At 42.5% G+C, this 21,366-nt stretch overlaps 1 protein-coding gene across 1 annotated transcript in view; it reads right to left on the bottom strand.

The window, feature by feature from the left end:
• The window catches only part of LOC144688534 (collagen alpha-1(XIV) chain-like), a 203,560-nt gene that overhangs the window by 134,920 nt on the left and 47,274 nt on the right, over positions 1 to 21,366 (bottom strand). Inside the window, exons 9-15 of the mRNA XM_078555234.1 lie at positions 19,889 to 20,053; positions 18,288 to 18,449; positions 13,790 to 13,959; positions 12,290 to 12,419; positions 10,491 to 10,636; positions 6,067 to 6,196; positions 3,497 to 3,636 (exon numbers count right to left, since the gene is read on the bottom strand). Coding sequence (XP_078411360.1) covers positions 3,497 to 3,636; positions 6,067 to 6,196; positions 10,491 to 10,636; positions 12,290 to 12,419; positions 13,790 to 13,959; positions 18,288 to 18,449; positions 19,889 to 20,053 — 1,043 coding nt within the window. The remainder of the gene's footprint in view (positions 1 to 3,496; positions 3,637 to 6,066; positions 6,197 to 10,490; positions 10,637 to 12,289; positions 12,420 to 13,789; positions 13,960 to 18,287; positions 18,450 to 19,888; positions 20,054 to 21,366) is intronic.

Genomic DNA, 21,366 nt, shown 5'->3' with positions numbered 1-21,366 from the left:
TAATGAAAGTGTGTACATGTGGACATCAGCTGAAGACAGAATTGGGTTTTCTTCACAGTGAAAGAGCCTGGTATCATTCACCATCAGGCTCATACATGAATGGCAGGATTTTGGACTAGGTAAAGGAAGTCACCCAATGCCTATGGCTCCAATCACCAATACAGCATTCACATCTACTGTTGGGGTGGGGTGGAGTGGTGGAGGAAGGGAGATAGGACATTGGCTGAAAAATAGTTGGCTGAAAAATTCAGTAATCATGATGAATTCCTCCCGATGCGATTTTATGCCACTGTGTAGATGCAATTGCTGATAACATTATCCAAAAAAATCAATACTGAATGATTGTGCAGATCCAGAAAAAGTAGTTTAGTGACAAAAATCAGTCAGAAAAACATGGGCTTCAACATCAGACTGAGAGCTCCAAACATTTGTAGAATGTTTAAGAAATACTACTGCCAAGTTGAAGCACCTTTAAGCAACTAATCACTCATTTAGTGACATTTGTATGTATGTTGTCTCAAGATTGCCAGGGACTCTGTGGGAATAAGACCATAAGACCATAAGACATAGGAACAGAAATTAGGCCATTCGGCCTATCAAGTTTGCTCCGCCATTCAATCATGGCTGATAAGTTTCTCAACCCCATTCTCCCGCCTTTTCCCCGTAACCTTTGATCCCCTTACCAATCAAGAACCTATCTATCTCGGTCTTAAGTACACTCAATGACCTGGCCTCCACAGCCTTCTGTGGCAATGAATTCCATAGATTCACCACTCTCTGGCTAAAGAAGTTTCTCCTCATCTCTGTTCTAAAAGGTCTTCCCTTTATTCTGAGGCTGTGCCCTTGGGTCCTAGTCTCTCCTACTAATGGAAACATCTTCCCCACGTCCACTCTATCCAGACCTTTCAGTATTCTGTAAGTTTCAATCAGATCTCCCCTCATCCCTCTAAACTCCATCGAGTATAGACCCAGAGTCCTCAAACGTTCCTCATATGTTAAGCCTTTCATTCCTGGGATCGTTCTCGTGAACCTCCTCTGGACCCTCTCCAGGGCCAGAACATCCTTCCTGAGATACGGGGCCCAAAATTGCTCACAATATTCTAAATGTGGTCTGACCAGAGCCTTATAAAGCCTCAGCAACACATCCCTGCTTTTATATTCTAGTCCTCTCAAAATAAATGCCAACATTGCATTTGCCTTCCTAACTACCGACTCAACCTGCAAGTTAACCTTAAGAGAATCCTGGACTAGGACTCCCAAGTCCCTTTGCACTCCAGATTTCTGAATTCTCTCCCCGTTTAGAAAATAGTCTATGCCTCTATTCTTCCTACCAAAGTGCATGACCTCACACTTCCCCACGTTGTATTCCATCTGCCACTTCTTTGCCCATTCTCCTAAACTGTCCAAATCCTTCTGCAGCCTTGCCGCCTCCTCAATACTACCTGTCCCTCCACCTATCTTTGTATCATCTGCAAACTTAGCCAGGATGCCCTCAGTTCCTTCATCTAGATCATTAATGTATAAAGTGAAAAGTTGTGGTCCCAACACTGACCCCTGTGGAACTCCACTAGTCACCGGCCGCCATCCTGAGAAGGACACCCTTATCCCCACTCTCTGCCTCCTGCCAGACAGCTGATCTTCTATCCATGCTGGTACCTTGCCTCTAACACCATGGGCTCTTATCTTACTGAGCAGCCTCCTGTGCGGCACCTTGTCAAAGGCCTTCTGGAAGTCCAACTAGATAACATCCATTGGCTCTCCTTTGTCTAACCTACTCGTTACCTCCTCAAAGAATTCTAACAGATTTGTCAGGCATGACCTCCCCTTGATGAAACCATGTTGACTTTGCCCAATTTTACCATGCACTTCCAAGTATTCTGAAATCTCATCCTTAATAATAGACTCTAAAATCTTACCAACGACCGAGGTCAGGCTAATCGGCCTATAATTTCCCGTCTTTTGCCTCACTCCCTTCTTAAGCAGGGGGGTTACATTAGCAATTTTCCAGTCCTCTGGGACCCTCTCTGACTGCAGTGATTCCTGAAAGATCACCACTAACGCCTCCACTATCTCTTCAGCTATCTCCTTCAGAACTCTGGGGTGTAATCCATCTGGTCCAGGTGATTTATCCATCTTCAGACCTTTCAGTTTTCCTAGCACCTTCTCCTTGGTAATGGCCACCATACTCACCTCTGCCCCCCGACTCTCTCGAACTTTGGGGATGTCACTCGTGTCTTCCACTGTGAAGACTGACGCAAAGTACCTATTCAGTTCCTCCGCCATTTCTTTGTTCCCCACTACTACTTCTCCAGCGTCATTTTCCGGCGGCCCAATGTCCACTTTTGCCTCTCTCTTACCCTTTATATATCTAAAAAAACTCTTGCAATCTTCTTTTATATTACTGGCTAGTTTACCCTCATATTTAATCTTCTCCCTCCTTATTTCTTTTTTAGTTGTCCTCTGCTGGAATGAATTGGAGTAACCTAGAGGAAGTGGCAGAGAGTGTGTTTAATACAAGCTCTTTAGAAACTGAATAGAAGTGAATGATGCCAGCTTGGATTTGTCATTTTTCTTGATTCTTCGGCTAACTGGAACATTAACTCCTTGAAGTTATGATGTACAGTGCAGGGTTGTCAAACACTCAGCTTGTACAAATATTTAAATACAGAAATACGCAAACTGCAAAATATACCTCAAGAGGAAAATGTGATTTAATTTAACTGTCAGAATTGGTCCAAATTTTTCAAATCTCTAAATTGTTGCAAAGTTTAAATTCAGAAAATGCCCCATAAACAAACATATGTAAAATTAACCTTAAATAATTCCCAATATTTCACAAGTAATTAGGGCTCTCCAAAGCAATGCACATCTATAGAATAAACAATAGGTGGAATTTAAATTCCTGGTAGAAACCAAGGCAAAAACAGGAGTTAAAATCAAGTGACTGTAATCTCTGTTCCATTCCCACATTAAGGCAATTTAAACCCTGGTGTTTTTGCTGGCACCTGAGCCTAATTGACTAAGATGGAAGTTTACTAATATATACTAATGTGTGCTCCTTCAGGTCCTACAAGGAATACCTGGTCCACTTCTCCCCCTTGTCAAACCACAACACCTCTGCCAGCTCTCCCCCCAAACACCACCCACCTCAGCCCAACCCGCCCACCCCGTGTCTTACCTGTGTGCCAGTATGTGGCCCAAAGGCCACACAATATTTGCCTGCTGCCAGCCAGCTGGTTGTCTCCCATTTTAAACTGGCAGTGACCAGCAGAAGATTAGTAAGCTCCAGCCGTTAATATTGGCTAGGTCTCCCATGGCTTCCCAATTGAGAGTCAAATGTCCCCGAGTATCTGGTCAGACATGCAGTGCCCCAGATGTTCTTAATTCATGTGATTAATATATAACTCAGTCTCAGATAGTGAGTTCTAGATCTTTGACATTTGTACAAGTCACCAGCATTAGCGACACAGCTAGAGTGGTCCAAAATGAATTGTACCTGTTTGGGATCATTCCCATTGGCAGTCACATAAATGATACGATGTCCTCTCACTTTCTTTGAAGCTGTTTCCCAGTTTACTTTAACGCTACTGTGATGAACTTCTGTGAGATGTAAATTTTCTGGGGGTTTCAGCGAGACTACAAATAAATAACACAGCATTTCAAACAACGACGAAATAGAATAGACATTTTTTCATTGGGCACTCACTAAGCCAAACTACCCTGAAATGAATATTCCTTTGCAGCCTTTACATGTCCGAGCAGTTTCATACTTGGCTTGTAGCTGGTTGCACAGGACCAAACCTTTGGTGTTCTCTGCTCCTCCATGCTTGGTTGTGTGTGCATCCCCAGGCCCTTTATCCCCACTGCACCTTCAGCCGGCTAAGTCACATGCTCCAGGATTCCAACCCTAGTCCCCTTCACCTCTCCCTTCTCCTTTAAGATGCTCTTTAAAACCCACTTCTTTGAGCAAGCTTTTGATCATCCCATCTACTTTATTTGGCTCCGTATCCATTTTCCTTATGCCTCTGTAAAGCACTTTGAGGTATTTTTCAATGTTAATGGTACTATAGAAATGCAAGTAGTATTTGCTGTTATATCATGTAACATACAATGTGTAATAATATTGTTGATTTTTCATGGCTTTGTACAAGGGTGAAAAATAAAGATAACTTTCTATCCTGTAATTGCATCATTCCCTCATTCTTCGTCTCGCTCATTCCCTGCCTTGTTCCTCCCCATTGCCCTCTCCATTTCCATCTAGCTGTCTCACACTAATCTCATTCTGCTGTCTGGATCATTCATTTTGACCCTTTTGTTCTCTGCTTTTCTTTCATGCTTTCTATAAATCTTGTCTTCCCTGTTTCCTCCTTCACTATTTCTATGCCTCTGTGGTGTTCCTGTTCTTTTACTGATGTATTCAATTGGATGATCCTGCGATTTGATAGATGAAAGTTGCTGCTTAACTGTACAGCGTATTATTATATCATAAAGTATGTTAGCAGTCAGGAATTCCTCAATGCATTACCTTTATTTGAGAGGGAAACTTACAGTGGGCCCATGACTCTGCCCACAGGTTGCAGAGAAATTTCCAGCCACAGGTCAAAAGAGTGTTAGGAAGTCGAAGCCCTGAGGATTATGTACAAAGTTTATGCCTCCAATAAGTTGTTTCGCCCAGCATCTGTCAGCAACTCAGTGCAGACAATTTTCCTTTAATGGACGGTAACACAAATTCAAAGAAGATCTGCTTTCACCTCTCCTTGAAACTAAATGTTGTCCATTGCACCATCACCATTTATTAATGGATCTAATGAGAATGCTGACAGGATAAGTACTAGTAAATCAGCCATAGCATTACTTATAATGATTTTATAATGACAGCAGTGCTACACCATGTCATGAATAATAGGTTCAAGATAGGTTGGATGTTTCATAAGAATAGCATTATGCCAAGGAACAATATCAGACACTCTGACTTGTCAGCAGTGAAGTGAGCCCTGAGATTTAGATGCACTGAAGGGGAAGCCCAGGGCCTGGCAATGTTGGAATGGAGCCTTACAGACTAGAAGCACTTTGAAGGGGGTTCCAATTTCCAGAAATGCTAGAAGAAGGGTTCTGCAATAGTAAAACACTGCTAGTAGGGCCTAGTGGGAAGACTGAAGCAGATATAGGATAACTGAGAGCAATCCTGCGAGCTGGAAGGAATGAATGCAGAAAAGAAAAAAAGCAGGGAAACTAAGCAAAAGTAAGGCTGCACAAACTGCCATCTTTACCTTTGTTTCTTCAGAGGACAGTGCGATTTTTTTTTCCAGCCATAAAACTTTTAATAATCACAGGCTGTAAGCTGAGGTGGAGTATGCTGAGCCCAGCAAACAGCGGCAAGATAGCCAAGCTGAAAAGTGGAACCTCGATAGAACTCCAGCCCCACTCCACAGAGAGAGGAGCAAGCCTATATACTGAAAATTCAGGAATTTCAGATACAAAAGAATGAACAATCGCCCCACCCAGGCTTGCTATCAGGCAGACTTCAGAACAGGTCACATGATCCCCATCATTTTACCTTAAAGACACAGTCCCAAAACAAAACATTTTTATAAACCTCATAACCATAACATTCTGAAACACTTGGTGGCAAACATAGCCTGTTATGGTAGGCCTAAGCCTTATAATTAAAAAACCCAGCAAAGTATATGGACCTGTCCCACCATAAACATGAACAGTATATAGTCCCCACATGGTGAGTTCCCAATTCAACCAAGTGATCTGTGAGAGATATTGACTGGAGGCAAATTTCAAGAGTGGGGGTAGGGACAATTAGTGATGATCAAACCAAGTCAATATTTCATTTCTCCTGATGTCATTGCCTTATGACTGGAACTGTCAGAACATTTGGAATAGGACGTCTATCCACCCTCTCAGGAAATGATTCAGGGAAACATCAAGAAATAGGAAAAAATATAGTAAAAATATAGTAAAACAGCAGAGCATGTGTAGAAAGTTATGCTAAATTATACAAACCAATTACATAATCTACAAACTGTCCCGAAAAACAAGCTTGATTTGACTCACATGTTGCTCGCTGTGCAGTTACTGGTTCACTTGTTTCCTCTTCATATAAAGCATAAGCTGTCACAACATACTCTGCATTTGCAGAAAGACCTTCTATTTCAATATCTGTATACTGAGCATCAACTCTCACCTATTATTACAAGAATGATCTAGTTTAAATATTTTGAAATCAACAGTAGCAATTACTTATCATTAAAGAGTAAACAATCTTTCTCCCATAGTCCCTGGCAAATTACTATTTTAAACATTGAAAAGAATTCATAATATTTCTGTCATGCTTCAGGAGCTAAAGTCAACTTAAAGTTGAAAGTAGTCTATAAATATAACAGCCCACATTACAGGCCATGGACTTTCAAACATTATTCCAATGGGTTTCCACAAACAGATTATGCCAACCTAGCACACAAAGATTATATGCTGCCTCATTGGGTAGCACTCTATCCTCTGAATTAAAGATTGCGGCTTTGAGTTTTCTCCAATATTTGAACATATAGGCTTATAATGACATGGGCTGGTAATTGATTAGGGGAGGGAGGCAGAGTGTAGAGATAGAGGGAACATATGCAATTGACAGGATGTAACAACTGGTTTCTCATTTTTCTCATTTAAGATTGTAGCAGAGAAGGAGGCAATTCAGCCCTTAGTGTCTGTGCCAGCTCTCTACAAGAGCAACTCAGCTAGTTCAACTCCCCCTTGTTTCCCTGTAGCCCTGCAAATATTTTCTCTTCAGGTAATTCAATTTCATTTTGGGAGCCACGAATGACTCTGCGTCCAGCACACTCTCAGGCAGTGCATTCCAGATACTAACCATACGCTGCATGAAAAGATTTTTCCTTGTTTTGCCTTTGGTTCTTTTGCCATTCACTTTAAATGGATGACTTCTGTTTCTCAGCTCTTCAGCCAATGGGACCAGTTTACCTACTTTGTCCAGACCCCTCATGATTTTGAACACTTACACCAAATCTCCTCTCAACCTTCTCTTCTTTAAGGAGAACAACCCCAGCTGCTCCATGTATCCATGTAACTGAAGTCCCTGCTCCCTGAAACATTCCCTTAAATCTTTTCTGTACCCGCTCTAAAGCCTTCACATCCTTCCTTAAGTATGGTACCCAGAGTAATCAAATATGCTAATCTCCTTTTATATTCCAATCCCCTTTATTTTAAGATGGTTGGAACACAAAAGTAAGGAAGTGAAGATTTAGTTGTTTAGCCCCTAGGCGGCATTTTACATGTCCCTGCTGGGCATGTTACCAGCGGGAGGCACATAAAATAGGGCGGGTGTCTACCCCACAACCTCCTGCCCACCCCAAGCACACACTAATTATATTTGGGGGGCGGGGGGGAGTGGGTGCCATAATTGGCAGCCTGCCAGCCATATTCAAATAGGTAATCAAGGGTCAATTAAGCTTGTTACCAAGCCAATTGACCCTGATAATACGCTGCCCATGCCATAAAAGGGGAAGCTATTAGAATCGATCATTAAGGAGGTTATAGCTGGGCACTTAGAAGAGCTCAAGGCAATCAGGAAGAGTCAGCATGGTTTTGTGAAAGGAAAATCATGTCTAACCAATTTATTGGAGTTTTTTTTAAAGGAGTAACATGCACAGTGGATAAAGGGGAGCCTGTGGACGAGCTGTACTTGGATTTCCAGGAGGCATTTGATAAGGTGCCACATCAAAGATTATTACAGAAAATAAAAGCACAAAAGGTGTAGGGGGTAACATATTAGCATGGAAAGATGATTGGCTGGCTGGCAGAAAGCAGAGAGTATGCATAAATGGGTCTTTTTCTGATTGGCAGGATGTGACAAGCGGAGTCCCAAAGGGGTCTGTACTGGGGCCTCAACTTTTTATGATTTACATCAATTACTTAGATGAGGGGAGTGAAGACATGGTAGCTAAATTTGCAGATGACACAAAGATAGGTAGGAAAGTATTTTGTGAAGAGGACATGAGGAGGTTGCAGAAGGATATAGATAGGTTGAGTGAGTGGGCAAAGATCTGGCAAATGGAGTTTAATGTGGGAAAATGTGAAGTAGTTCACTTTGGTTAAAAGAGCAAAAAAGCAGAGTATTACTTAAATGGAGAACAGCTGCATAATTCTGAGGTGAGGGGCATCAAGGTGTTCTAGTACTTGATTCACAAAAAGTTAGTATGCAGATACAGCAAATAATTAAGAAGGCCATTGGAATGCTATCCTTTATTACGAGAGGGATTGAATATAGAAGTAAGGATGTTATGCTTCAGTTATAACGGGCATTAGTGAGACTACATCTCGAATACAGTGTGCATTTTGGTCACCTTATTTAAGGAAGGATGTAAATGCATTGGAGGCGGTTCAAAGGAGGTTTACTAGATTGATACCTGGAATGAGTGGGTTGTCTTATGAGGAAAGGTTGGACAGACTGGGCTTGTTTCCATTGGAGTTTGGAAGACTGAGGGATGATTTGATTGAAATACACAAGATCCTGAACGGACTTGACAAGGTAGATGTCAAAAGGATGTTTCCTCTTGTGGGTGAATCTAGAACTAGGGGGCACTGTTTTAATATTAGGGGTTGCCCTTTTAGGACAGAGATGAGGAGAATTTTTTTCTGTACGGCCTGGGAACTCTCTGCCTCAGAAGGTGGTGGAGGTGAGGCCATTGAATATTTTTAAGGCAGTGTAGATAGATTCTTGTTAGGCAAGGGAATCAAAGGTTACCGGGGTTAGATGGGAATGTGGAAATCGAAACACGGGGAGTTCTGCCACGATCTTATTGAATGGCAGAGCAGGTTTGAGGGGCTGAATGGTCTACTCCTGGTCCTATTTCTTATGTTCTTATAAAATGTTTGGCATGGGCAGCCAGGCGGGAGCTGGCAGCCCGAGTTTTTAACTCCATTCTTCAAAGTGCGGGATGGAAGTGCGGGTTCGATCTTCAGGAACTGCGCTTTGAGAATCGGGGGTGGCCCCCCTAAAATGGATTCCCCTCTTTCTTCCTAATCCCACGTAACCTTAAACCCAACAAAACCTCCCATCCCCCTCCCTGACCTGCTGAAACCCTCCCTTCCCAAGGCCTCGGACTCACCGGCTTCGGGGATCCATGGGCCTTCTTACTCCTCTTGTTGCAGTCTCAGCAGCGACCATTAACACAATCTTGGCACTGCCAGGACTGATGGAGCTGCCGGCCAATCCGATTGGCCAGCAGCTCCGGAGGGCAGGACTTCTGCCCTAGTGTCTTTGTTTAGCCCGCCCACAACATGTTGTGGCTGCGGAGTGGGCCTGCGTGGAGTGGGCCAGCTCCACGCCAACTTTGCTTCTGGTGGGGAGGGGGGTGTGGTGGGCGAGCTGTCCAACAGCCCACCCCCCTCCCCCCCACTCCGTTCTATTCAGCCACCCATCTGGAGTACTGTGTTCAGTTCTGGGTTATGAACATTAGGAAAGATTTATTTTCGAGTGGATATTGTGTAATTTAATCAGATGCATATTATGAGCTAAAGGGTTAAATTACGAGGCCATCTTGCATTAAGCTGGGTGTGTATTCCTGAGTTTAAAAGGTGGAGGGGTGACCTAATCAATGATTCAATAAGGTAGATGAACTATTTCCTCTGGTGGAGGAATGCAGGGCAAAGGGACAGTTTCTGAGAAATCAGAAAGCATTTTTTTTCACACAAAGAGTCGTGGAAATCTAGAAACCTCTCCCCTTTGGTGCTGGCTTATTTGAATTTTTTAATGTTGAAGTTGAAAGATCTTTGTTGGGTAAAGGTATCAACAGATACAGAGCAAAGACAGCTAAAGGGGATTGAAGTATAGATCAGCATGATTTAATTGAATGGTAGAATAAGCTTAAGTGATTGTACACTCTAATTCTGTTTCTGTCTTTTCATGTCCCAACAATGTTACTAGGATACACCAGTGTGGCACTGATGGATCATTATTCAAAGAAGACGACAAAGTTCTCTTTATCTCACGGTGAACATTCCTCCTTCAACCAACATCACCAAAAACAGACTAACTGGGATTGATTTTATTGCTTCAGTGAAGTGTCTGCAGACATTTTTCTAAATTAAAGGCTCTACATGCAAGTTTTGTTCTTGTTATGGTTGTAGCAATATAGGGGGAGCTCTATCCTACACATCTAGTGCTTGCGTGAAAACAGTGCAGATTGACTTGTCTTCAGATTCTGCCCATCTACCCCCATGGAAAGTGTTCACCTCCACTCTACAAGCAAGCTGAGCTCAAGAATCCAACCTGCAGGAAATCTCTAGTCTTGTATATCCTATTGGTCTGTGAGCTACTGCGGTTTTATATCAATTGCCTTGTGGCTTCAGCATTAGACCAAATCCCAATTTTAATGAGCATTTTGATTAGGAAGTGAGATGATCTAATAAACTCTTAAAGAAAAATAAGAAATTCATGGGAAATACTTTGCTGTAATAGAAATTACCTCTTTTCCATCATCAGTTCCATCACTGGAAACTTGCTCATACAGGATTAAATACTGAGTAGCTCCATCTTGAGGTTGCCATTTAATTCTCATACTGTTGTGTGTCACATCATAGATTGTAAGATTATTCAGTGACGGAAAAGATGCTAAAAATGAAAGATTTTTCAAAATTTAAACCAGCTAGGGTATCTTTATAAACTGCAAATGACTCTTGATATCAACAATAAAATCTTAATGTGTTTATATTACATTATTTTACCTGCTATATACTATGGGGGTTAACCCATTTACTTCAAATGAGCTAATGCCTTTGATAAAACAATGGCAAAAAAAAATAGCCAGATCAAACTCTGGTGTTTTTCCATAAATGTCAGCAACAGTAATTTCCAGGCTTATACTCCTTAAAGAGTAAATCATACCAAAAGAGGTGATCCCATATATATATAAAAGTTTTGAAAGGTTAGTTAAAACCCACTAATTATCTTTTATTTATATATACTCCTAATTTTTATAAAGAGAGTTAAAGATGGTGCAAAGGTTTGATTTATTTATTTGGACATTAGCCATAAGCGATAGCCAATCCTTTAAGAGTTTTGGTGGAAGGGGACCGTTAGCTGATTGGAGGTTGAAGCTAGCATTCAGTGAATGAGCTAAGACATTATTGGTAGGATGTAAATGAGTGCATCATAATCGAACACGCTGAGAGTTCAAGTGGAACAACTAGTCTGTTTTTGTGTCAAAGGAATTGTGATGGTTAGTGAACTCCCCAATAATCATATGTTTTAACTTTTCCTAATCTGTTACTGTTAGTATAGGATTTGGAAATTTCAGCATGGAAAATAAGTTCTGTAGAGCGTCACCGAGTATAGTTTAGTTCAATTATTGACATGACCTAAAGAACAGCATGCCATCTCTTGTAGTAACATGAACTTTGTATCTATGACATCTCCACCATGTTGAAGGATTCATGAGAATGTCCAAATGCAAATACATTAGAACACTTGAGATACAGATCACAAAACTTAAGGGGCAATTTGCCAAGTAAAGAAACTTATGGAAACGCTATTAATAGAAATTTATGACTATCCTGAGAATGTTAAAATTAAATGGCAAGACATGCTGCACACAAACTCACAGGGATCAGTAATTATTATGGGTAGGTCAATCCTTAAGTGTGAAGACAGGAAGATATGCAGATTAGACCACGAGCACCATCAGGTGTTTTGTATTTTGCAAGAGGGTGATGGATCTCAGCTCAAGAGTGAATGGCTAACTAAAGGCATGTAAAACTGCTCATTTTAATCGATATTGGCATAAACAAAATTAGTCCAGCATTCCTTCAAAGTAATTTCATAGAGATAGGGAGAAAAGCTCAATGACAATTGTGCATTCCCTGAAATATGGTCTATATCAGGTAAAGGAGCAGAGAGATAAACAAATATTTTAAAGAATCCATATATACCTAAGGGTCTGGTTTAGAGGATAAAAGTTGCAGATTTCCAGGGAATTAGACACCTTATGAGAAAGAGGGCGCCTCCATTGACCAAGTAGTGTTCAGATAAACAGAAGATTAACAGGAGCACTTTCATATCTAGGACTCTTATGTTAAGAGCACATTCAAATTAATAAAACTCAGGGATATAGTGATCACATGAAGAATACTTGCTTTTACTTAAATTTCCTGCTCACGTTAATGGTTAATGAGAATGTCAGACAGCACCCATAAATACAGCACCTTATTTATAATCTAAATAATATCCCATAATAGAGCTCTTTAAAACTAGATGCTTCTAACATACACGTAGTTCCTATGCCCCGGAGACCTTCACCAACAAAACCTTCATAGATAGGAAATACTGCCATTTGGTATTCAGTAAGGGAGTGTAAGTTCTCCAGGACCACAGATGAAACTGTTCCATCCACAATCACCTGAAAAACAAAAACACTTCACAAGTCAAAGTTAAAAAATCTATTATTCATAATACAGCCAGAACCTGTGATCTATGTGATTGTAACATTCCATATGGTGCCACAAGGAAGACCACTAGATAGTGATTTGGTTGCTATGATAGCTCTCTATTCCATATTCAAACTCCATTCTCAGCACTACAATCCTTTGCTCCTTTCTTCACTTTTGGGTTGCCACATGCCCACTTCTATTAGCCCCACAATTGGCTCTGCTCCCTCCCAGCCCCACTAGGACCCACCCCTCCTACACTTGGCTGGGCCAAACACAACCCGACCTCCTCCTCAGTTTATGAGTATTCTTGTGGGAAATTTGATGCAAATTGTATAATAAGTAACATGTTTCTGGAAGAAAGGGATAGTTGTATCTGAATATTCTTCCCAACTAATTTTGAATATATCATAATTATTTTTTAAAAATCACCAATCCCCATTTTGTTACTTATGTTACTTAATTAAATTCTAGCTTTTTCAATTCAAAAAGTGATTTTGATTTATTCCAAGTAAACTATATAACTTCAATATTCTATCCCTCCCACAGCACCAAACTACCCCTAAGCAAATTCACAAATAATATTCTCTGTGACTGTGGCCATGGTGTCTACTCAGCAGCCTTTGACACAGTTGACTATATCAAACTCCTTCAACACCCCTCCTTGGTTGTATTTACCCTCACTTGGTTCTTGCCGACCTGATCATAGCTGAGCCACTCTAGCAATGGCTTCTCTTCCCATCCTCTACCATTGTTGCAGGAGTCTGACAAGGATTCATTGTGGGCCCTCACTACTTTCCACATTCTATCTCTGTTGCCAAAATCATCCAAAACATGGGGTCAAGTTTTACCAGCACAATGATAACACCCGGCTCTGCTTTCCCAACACTTCTCACAATCTGTTTACTGCTTCTTCAATATCCAATGTTGGATGAGCCATAATTTCTCTAGCTGAACATTGGGAAAATCCGAGCCATTGTTGTTGGTCCCCGCCATAAATTCCATATCCTTCCTGCTGTCTTTATTCACCTCCCCTGAAGTCTTCAGTCTGAAGCTGTGACTATTTGCCATTTTGACATCCTATTTGAACTTAAATTGAGTTTCCAACCCCACATCTATTCTATCATTAAGACCACCAACTTTCATCTCTGTAACATCACCTGCTTAATCCCTATCTCAGGCATCTCTGTTGAAAGCCTCCCCCATGCCTTTGACATCTCTAGACTTGCTTAGTCCATTGCCCTTCTGGACAATGTATCATCCTCCAACCTCAGTTAACATTAGCTTATTCAGCTCTGTTGTCTGCATTCTATCCTCAGTAAGATAGTATTTGACTTGATACCTCTTCTGGTTTATCCCCTTTAGTTGGATAATATACAACACGGTATTTTTTTGCTTTCTTTGGGCCATGCATCCAGCTGACTTTGAAACTCCTGGCTGTTACATCAGATATAACCAGATTCGTCGGGGTTGGATATAGAATGGTACCACTGTCGGGCTTGTCATGTTCACCTAATAGTTGAAATAAGAAACATCAGAAAAAAAAAATTATTTCAAAATAAGTTTTATTTTCTCTCTGCTTGCTTTGCTGCTTACGGGGCCATAATACAGTAAATCATTTACAACACCCAACTTTCACTCAACTCACTCAACTTTCCCCTTCTCAACCATTTCAAGGTTCCTAACCATAATCAAATGTGAAGAACCTGCTTGAGTCAGGAGGGAGCTGTTGCAGGTGAAAGGCTTCAAATAAATGTCACACAAATCTGCTGTTGTTATTATGGCAATTACTTAATTTTCACCCACAAGGTTAGTGAATACTTTTCCCAATTGTATAGATACGCATTTTCACCACTGAAGGCGGTCCAGAGATGTGGGGCTTGTCTTATGAGGGGAGATTGAGCAGTTTAGGCCTATACTCACTAGAATTTAGAAGGATGAGAGGAGATGTAATTGAGGTATATAAAATGCTAAAGGGGATAGACAAAGTAGACGTGGAGCGGATGTTTCCCTTTGTGGGGCATTCTAGAATGAGAGGCCATAGTTTTAGGCTAAGGGGTGGTAGATTTAAATCAGAGATGAGGAGGAATTACTTTTCTCAAAGGGTTGTAAATCTGTGGAATTCACTATCTCAGAGTGCAGTGGATGCCGGGACGCTGAATAAATTTAAGGAGGAGATAGACAGATTTTTAATTAGTAACGGGTTGAAAGGTTATGGGGAGAGGGCAGGAAATTGGAGTTGAGGCCGAAATTAGATCAGCCATGATCGTAATGAATGGCGGGGCAGGCTCGAGGGGCTGAATCGCCTACTCCTGCTCCTAGTTCTTATGTTCTAAGGGCTGTTTCTTCGGAATACTTTGAGGCTATTGTTGATAATATTATCAAATGAGTATTTGACAGAGAAATGGTATACGAATGCAATATGTGTTCATTCACTAATATTAGCAACAATAATTTCTAACCTTGTGAACAAAAAGTAGGTGTTGTGCTGTGTTGACACCTTCCATATCATCTGTTAATAGCTAGGGGAACATACAATATTAAAAACAAAGTTTGAGATATCCTTCTGCTGGTTAACGAATGAGTCTCACGACAATTTGTACTATACACTCAGCAACATCACAGATTTAATCGGATTGTTTATAGCCTCATGAGAAACATTCAACTATGTTAATCTCCTGTAATGCCTACCCTTGATAATTGATTATTTTTTATTTAATGGTGGGTGGTTCTCAAACACGCCTAGCTATAAATGCTGACAGCAAAGCAGTAAAGCAATGCATGAACAAAACTGGTTATAACAATTTCTCATCATCAGGATTCCCTGCCAGAAAACAGCTGCTGCCACTTTGCATGATAATTCAGATCAGACTCTTGAACCTAGTTACCATTACAATCGGAAACTTCCAATGTTGACTTCCTAACTCACAACATGTGTACAACAACCTTATAATCATCACAGACCCCAAATCAAAGAATAGACTCATAATGCACCTGCAAATTTCAAGTTATCCAATGCCACACAATGCACATTTTTCAGTTATGCCCTTGGCAATTGTGGATGCCAGGAATGCCATAAGTCTGTGATGCCAATTTAACTAGGGATGGGGATGGGAGTATTTGAAACATTCCTGGCTGATCTTACAGTTCAATCAATTACAACATTATTGAACCTGGTACAATGAAACATGGTATATTTTTAAAGGTTTGCGATATTAATAAAGTCCTGAAAACCTGTTACTCCCATGGCATGATGCAGAAGAAAATTCCTCCTCCCTAACTCAGGAAACATGCCAGTTGTGCCTGAGAGAGAGTAGTGCCTGCCCAGGATTGGCAAATTGGGCGAACCATGAGATTTACAATGGAGCAAAGGGTAATATGAGTGGATGCCAGATGTGTTCAATCCCAGATTTGCACTTCAGAGCATCCCCAGGGATTTCACAGTCAAGTGTTTGGACCCCTTCACCAACCAGGTTTTTTAAGAGGCTTGTCATGCAACACTGAAGTATGGTTGGCCAAATGGAAATGACACCAAATGACATTTTTCAATGTAACATATACTTTGAAAGTTCTACACTGCATCCAGTCACAGCAATAAGAATCCTCACCCCCAGGCTAAGTATCATTCTTGATCCATTCAAGGATAATGAAGTGCAAAACACAATGGCTTGACAATGGCACAAAGAAGCTTGACACCATCCAGGACAAAGCAGCCCGCTTGATTGACACCACATCCACATTCACTACCTCTACCACCGATGCACAGTAGCAGCAGTGTGTACCATCTAAAAGATGCACTGCAGGAATTCACCAAGACTCCTTCAACAGCACCTTCCAAACCCATGACCACTACCATCTAGAAGGACAAGGGCAGCAGATAGGTGGGAATGCCATCAGCTACAAGTTCCCCTCCAAGCCACTCACCATCCTAACTTGCAAATATATCGCCGTTCCTTCACTGTCACTGGGTCAAAATCCTGGAATTCCCTTCCTAACAGCACTGTGGGTGTACCTACACCACATGGACTGCAGCAGTTCAAGAAGGCAGCTCACCACCACCTTCTCAAGGGCAACTAGGGATGGGCAATAAATGCTTGCCCAGCCAGTGAAGTCCACATCCCATGAATGAATAAAAAAAAAATCAGGAGGTCCAATACACCTCACCTGCCATAGATCCAGACCAGAGACCTGAACCCCAAATTATAGCTGCAAGGCCATCTGCATAGCCAGGGTAGGTGCAGCAGCAGTGTGTGTCTTGAAGCCTTGCCATGCCTCCCCAGTTATGTACAAGATGCCCAACAAAAACAGGTCTCTTTTGGAATTAATTAGATTTTGAGGTCATCTTGTAGATGATAATTAGGCTGACACCATCTACAATTTCCATTGAGGCCTACAGGGTGTGTAAATGGTCAAATTCACAAATTCTAGGAAGGACAAAACATGAACAAAAGAGCTGGCCTCCAGAAGTGAGGTGAGAGTGACTGCCCTTGACCTCAAGGCAGCATTTGACCAAGTGTGGCATCAAGGAGCTCTAGCAAAACTGGAGTCAATGGGAATCATGGGAAAACTTGACACTGGTTGGAGTCATACCTAGCACAAAGTAACTCCCTCCCTAACAGCACTGTGGGTGTTCCTACACAACATGGACTGCAGTGGTTCAAGAAGACAGCTCACCACCACCTTCTCAAGGGCAATTGGGAATGGGCAATCAATGCTGGCCCAGCCAGCGAAGCCCACATCCTTGAATGAATAAAACAGAAAGGTGGCTACAAGAGCAGGTCAGAGGCTAGGAATTCTGCAGCAAGTAACTCACCTCCTGATTCCCCAAAGCCTGTCCACCATCTACAGGGCACAAGTCAGGAGTGTGATGGAATACTCTCGACTTGCCTGGATGAGTGTAGCTCCAAAAACACTCGAGCAGCTCGCCACCATCCAGGACAAAGCAGCCCGCTTGATTGGCATCCCATCCACAAACATCCACTCCCTCCACCACTGACACACAGTAGCAGCAGTGTGTACCATCTACAAGACGCACTGCAGGAACTTACCAAACCTCCTTAGACAGCACCTTCCAAACCCACGACTGCTACCATCTAGAAGGACAAGGGCAGCAGGTGCATGGGAACACCACCGCCTGGGAGTTCCCCTCCAAGTCACTCACCATCCTGACTTGGAAATATATCGCCGTTCCTTCACTGTCACTGGGTCAAAATCCTGGAACTCCCTCCCTAACAGCACTGTGGGTGTAGCTACACGACAGGGACTGCAGCAGTTCAAGAAGGCGGTTCACCAACCCCTTCAAGGGCAATTAAGGAAGGGCAATAGATGCTGGCCTAGCCAGCAACTCCCACATCCCGTAAAAATGAATAATAAAAAAAATTCCAGCGGAAACAAGTTTCACCCTTTTTCTGACACTCAATCCAGAGTTCCACCAAGATTTCCCCTTGGCCCCAGTCAGGATTTCAAGACTAATGAATTTGCTGCCGAGCTAACAATCCGTGTAACCTTTATTCTTCAGTACACTGTATAGCACTAATGACATAGAACATTGCTGGAAAGTCATGTCATTTTGTCATTCACAAGCAATATTTTCTTCCTTTTGCACGCTTAAGACAAAAGTACAATGATATTTGAAAGGCCCTATTGAGAGTGTCCAATGTAAATGAGGCAGCTGCACTGGGTTTAAGATTGAGATTTGAATCATGAGGAGGTCAAAGTAAGGTTCCTGCACTTCGTCTAAACATGGAGTCTAACAAAAGACATTGCATTAACAGCAGATTCAAACATCAAAGGAGAATATGTTGAATCTTTTAAGAAATGCAATAAATTTAAATGATTACTTTTCATTTTGGTTGCCTTGGTCATGATTTGTCCACATAGAACCTTTGTGAGTCTGTCACTAAGTGTGTCGAGAAGACTAAACTCAAGCACATTGTGCACATGGAGTTCAAGTGGATCAGACGCGATTTGTTTCAGCTCAGCTTCATCAGCGTTCTTTACACCTAGAATGAAAAAAAACAACCACATTCAGCCAAAGGAAACAATGGCCAGAATTTTACGCTCCCCCCTCGATGGGTTCTTAGGCAGCGTGAAATTGCATCAACTGGATTCCCTCTGGATTCTCGCCCGCCCCGACCTGGTAGTGATTTTATGGTGGAGCAGGTAGGGCCTTGGAAGGGAAGCCCCCTCCCCCACCTTTCCCCAATTAAAGCCCTTCAGTTGATATTTAATAGCCACTTAAGGGTCTTTCCCCGCCCAGCCTTGAATTTTAGGCTGGTGGACGGATGATAGCGTGGGAAGGGGGAATAAAGCCAGAAATAAACTGAGTTTGATCTCGGACTGGTGGGGGGTGGGTAGGGAGAATCGCTTGGGGGGTGGGGGGTGTGGGGAAGCATGGAGGCGCCTCCATCAGAAGGCCCATTCTGAATGGGGGGCAACCTCCCCTTAAGGCTTGGTGAACTCTGGCTCTCCCTCCCACTAGCCTATCCCCCGAGACCCCGATCACACCCCCCACCCCACCACTCATGACCCCTCCCTACCCTGGGACCCCTGGCACTTACCGGTCCTCCAGGTCCCAGGACTTAGTTCCAGGCAGCTCCCTGCAGTGCCTCTTCCAGCCACTGCAGCACTGTGCCTCAAGGGACTGCAGAGCTGCTGGCCAATCTGATTCGCCGGCAGCTCTCCAAGGCGGGATTTCCTCCTGAGTGAGGGCAGAAGTCCCGCCATATGCCAATCAATGCTCATTAAAGCATAAAATGGCATCGGGGCTGCTGGCGTCGGCAGGGATGTGTTCCCCGCTGACTCCTCGGATGGCTGGGGCTTTCTGAAAATTCAGGCCTGTTTCTTGTGGCTCATTCAACGTTGCTTCAACATGTTGGGAGGATGATGATGCTGGCACTCGCCCTCGCAACTACCTCCATCTATATTCTACTTGGGGAAGCTCTTGTATGAGATAGGGATCAGTCGCTGCCTCTTTGACCTGACCTCCTCCACCAGGATCTAGTAGGGAGGCAGTGCTCTGACTTGTTTGCCTCCTTGATCTTTCTTGCAGCAATGCAAAAAGACAATGTGGTAGGTGGAAATGCAATACCACTTTAAGAGCGGTGATGTCAGGGAGATTTGCCACTTGCCTTGTTCCACCTTTCCAATACCCACTCTGAATTAAAATCAGGGCTTTAGTAACTAAGTTATGCAAGTCAAAGCACACTTTAAGAAAGGTATGAGATGACCTAAGCATTGAAAAATGAGAGAAAATAAATCACATAGTTATGAATGTATTTAGTCAGCTTTTTTTATCTGACCATCTCAGGTTACTAGATGATGAATGAGCCACCATGTCCCTCAGAATTGGCGTAAGGTGCACAACAAATGTTGAAGAGAAATTATACACCTTCAGATTTACCCATGCAGTAAAAGTGAAAAGTATAAAAATTATACTCACCAACAGCAAATATTTCAACACCAGCATTTTTCAAGCTTTGAGCTGATGAGTTGACATCATCCTGAGACTTCCCATCGGTTAGCAGAATTAAGTATTTTGCAGTGTTTGGTCTAGCACCAGCTGAAGGTTTTAGGGTGTTTTTGAAAATATGATTCAAGGCAAGAGCTAAAGAAACAAAAGCAATGAAACCCATTTATAGAAATACACAATAGTCGAAGACTGGTATCATTGGCTTACAGATCATGTTACAAGAGGGCACAAACTCAGGATTATCATTTGAAGGACAAAAGCAAAAGTTAGAAGATTTTCTTTCTGACAAAGAATTATTAGAGAATAGAATATATAAAATGTGGGAAACACTCCACGAGATAAGGCTGAAGCATTTGCTATAATCTTCAGCCAGAAATGCTGAGTGGATGATCCATCTTGGCCTCCTCCGGAGGTCCCCAGCATCACAGATGTCAATCTTCAGCTAATTCAATTCACTCTGTGTGATATCAAGAAATGCTGAAGGCACTGGATACTGCAAAGGCTCTGGGCCCTGACAACATTCCGGCAATAGTACTGAAGGCTTGTGCTCCAGAACTTGCCACACCCCTAGCCAAGCTGTTCCAGTACATACAACACTGGCATCTACCCGGCTATACGGAAAATTTCCTAGGTATGTCCTGTACATAAAAAGCAAGAAAAATCCAAACCCGACAATTATCACCCCATTAGCCCACTCTCGATCATCAGTAAAGTAATGGAAGGGGTCATCACCAATGCTATGAAGTGGCACTTGCTTAGCAATAACCTGCTCACTGACTCCCAGTTTGGGTTCCGCCAGGGCCACGCAGCTCCTGACCTCATTACAGCCTTTGTCCAAACATGGACAAAAGAGCTGAACTCCCAGGGTGAGGTGAGAGTGACTGCCCTTGACATCAAGGCCACATTTGATCAAGTGTCAATGGGAACCAGGGGGAAAACTCTCTACTGGTTAGAGTCATACCTAGCACAAAGGAACATGGTTGTGGTTGTTGCAGGTCAGTCATCTCAGCTCCAGGACATCATTGCAGGAGTTCCTCAGAGTAGTGTCCTCAGCCCAACCATCTTCAGCTGCTTCATCAATGCCCTTCCTTCCATCATAAGGTCAGGAGTGGGATGTTCGCTGATGATTGCACAATGTTCAGTACCATTCATGACTCCTCAGATACTGAAGCACTCCATGTCCAAATGCAGCAAGACCTGGATAATATCCAGCTTGGGCTGACAAGTGGCAAGTAACATTCGCGTCACACAAGTGCCAGACAATGAACATCTCCAACAAGAGAGAATCTAACCATCGCCCCTTGATGTTCAATGGCATTTCCATCATTGAATCCCCCACTATCAACATTCTGGGGGTTACCATTGACCAGAAACTGAACTGGACTAGCCATATAAATACTGTGGCTATAAGAGCAGGTCAGAGGCTAGGAATCATGTGACAAGTAACT

This window comes from Cetorhinus maximus, chromosome 13 (genome assembly GCF_964194155.1).
Source record: "Cetorhinus maximus chromosome 13, sCetMax3.hap1.1, whole genome shotgun sequence".
Classification (NCBI taxonomy): domain Eukaryota; kingdom Metazoa; phylum Chordata; class Chondrichthyes; order Lamniformes; family Cetorhinidae; genus Cetorhinus; species Cetorhinus maximus.
The sequence above is the reverse complement of the archived record's forward strand: the minus strand, read 5'-3'. Positions and strand labels throughout refer to the sequence as shown.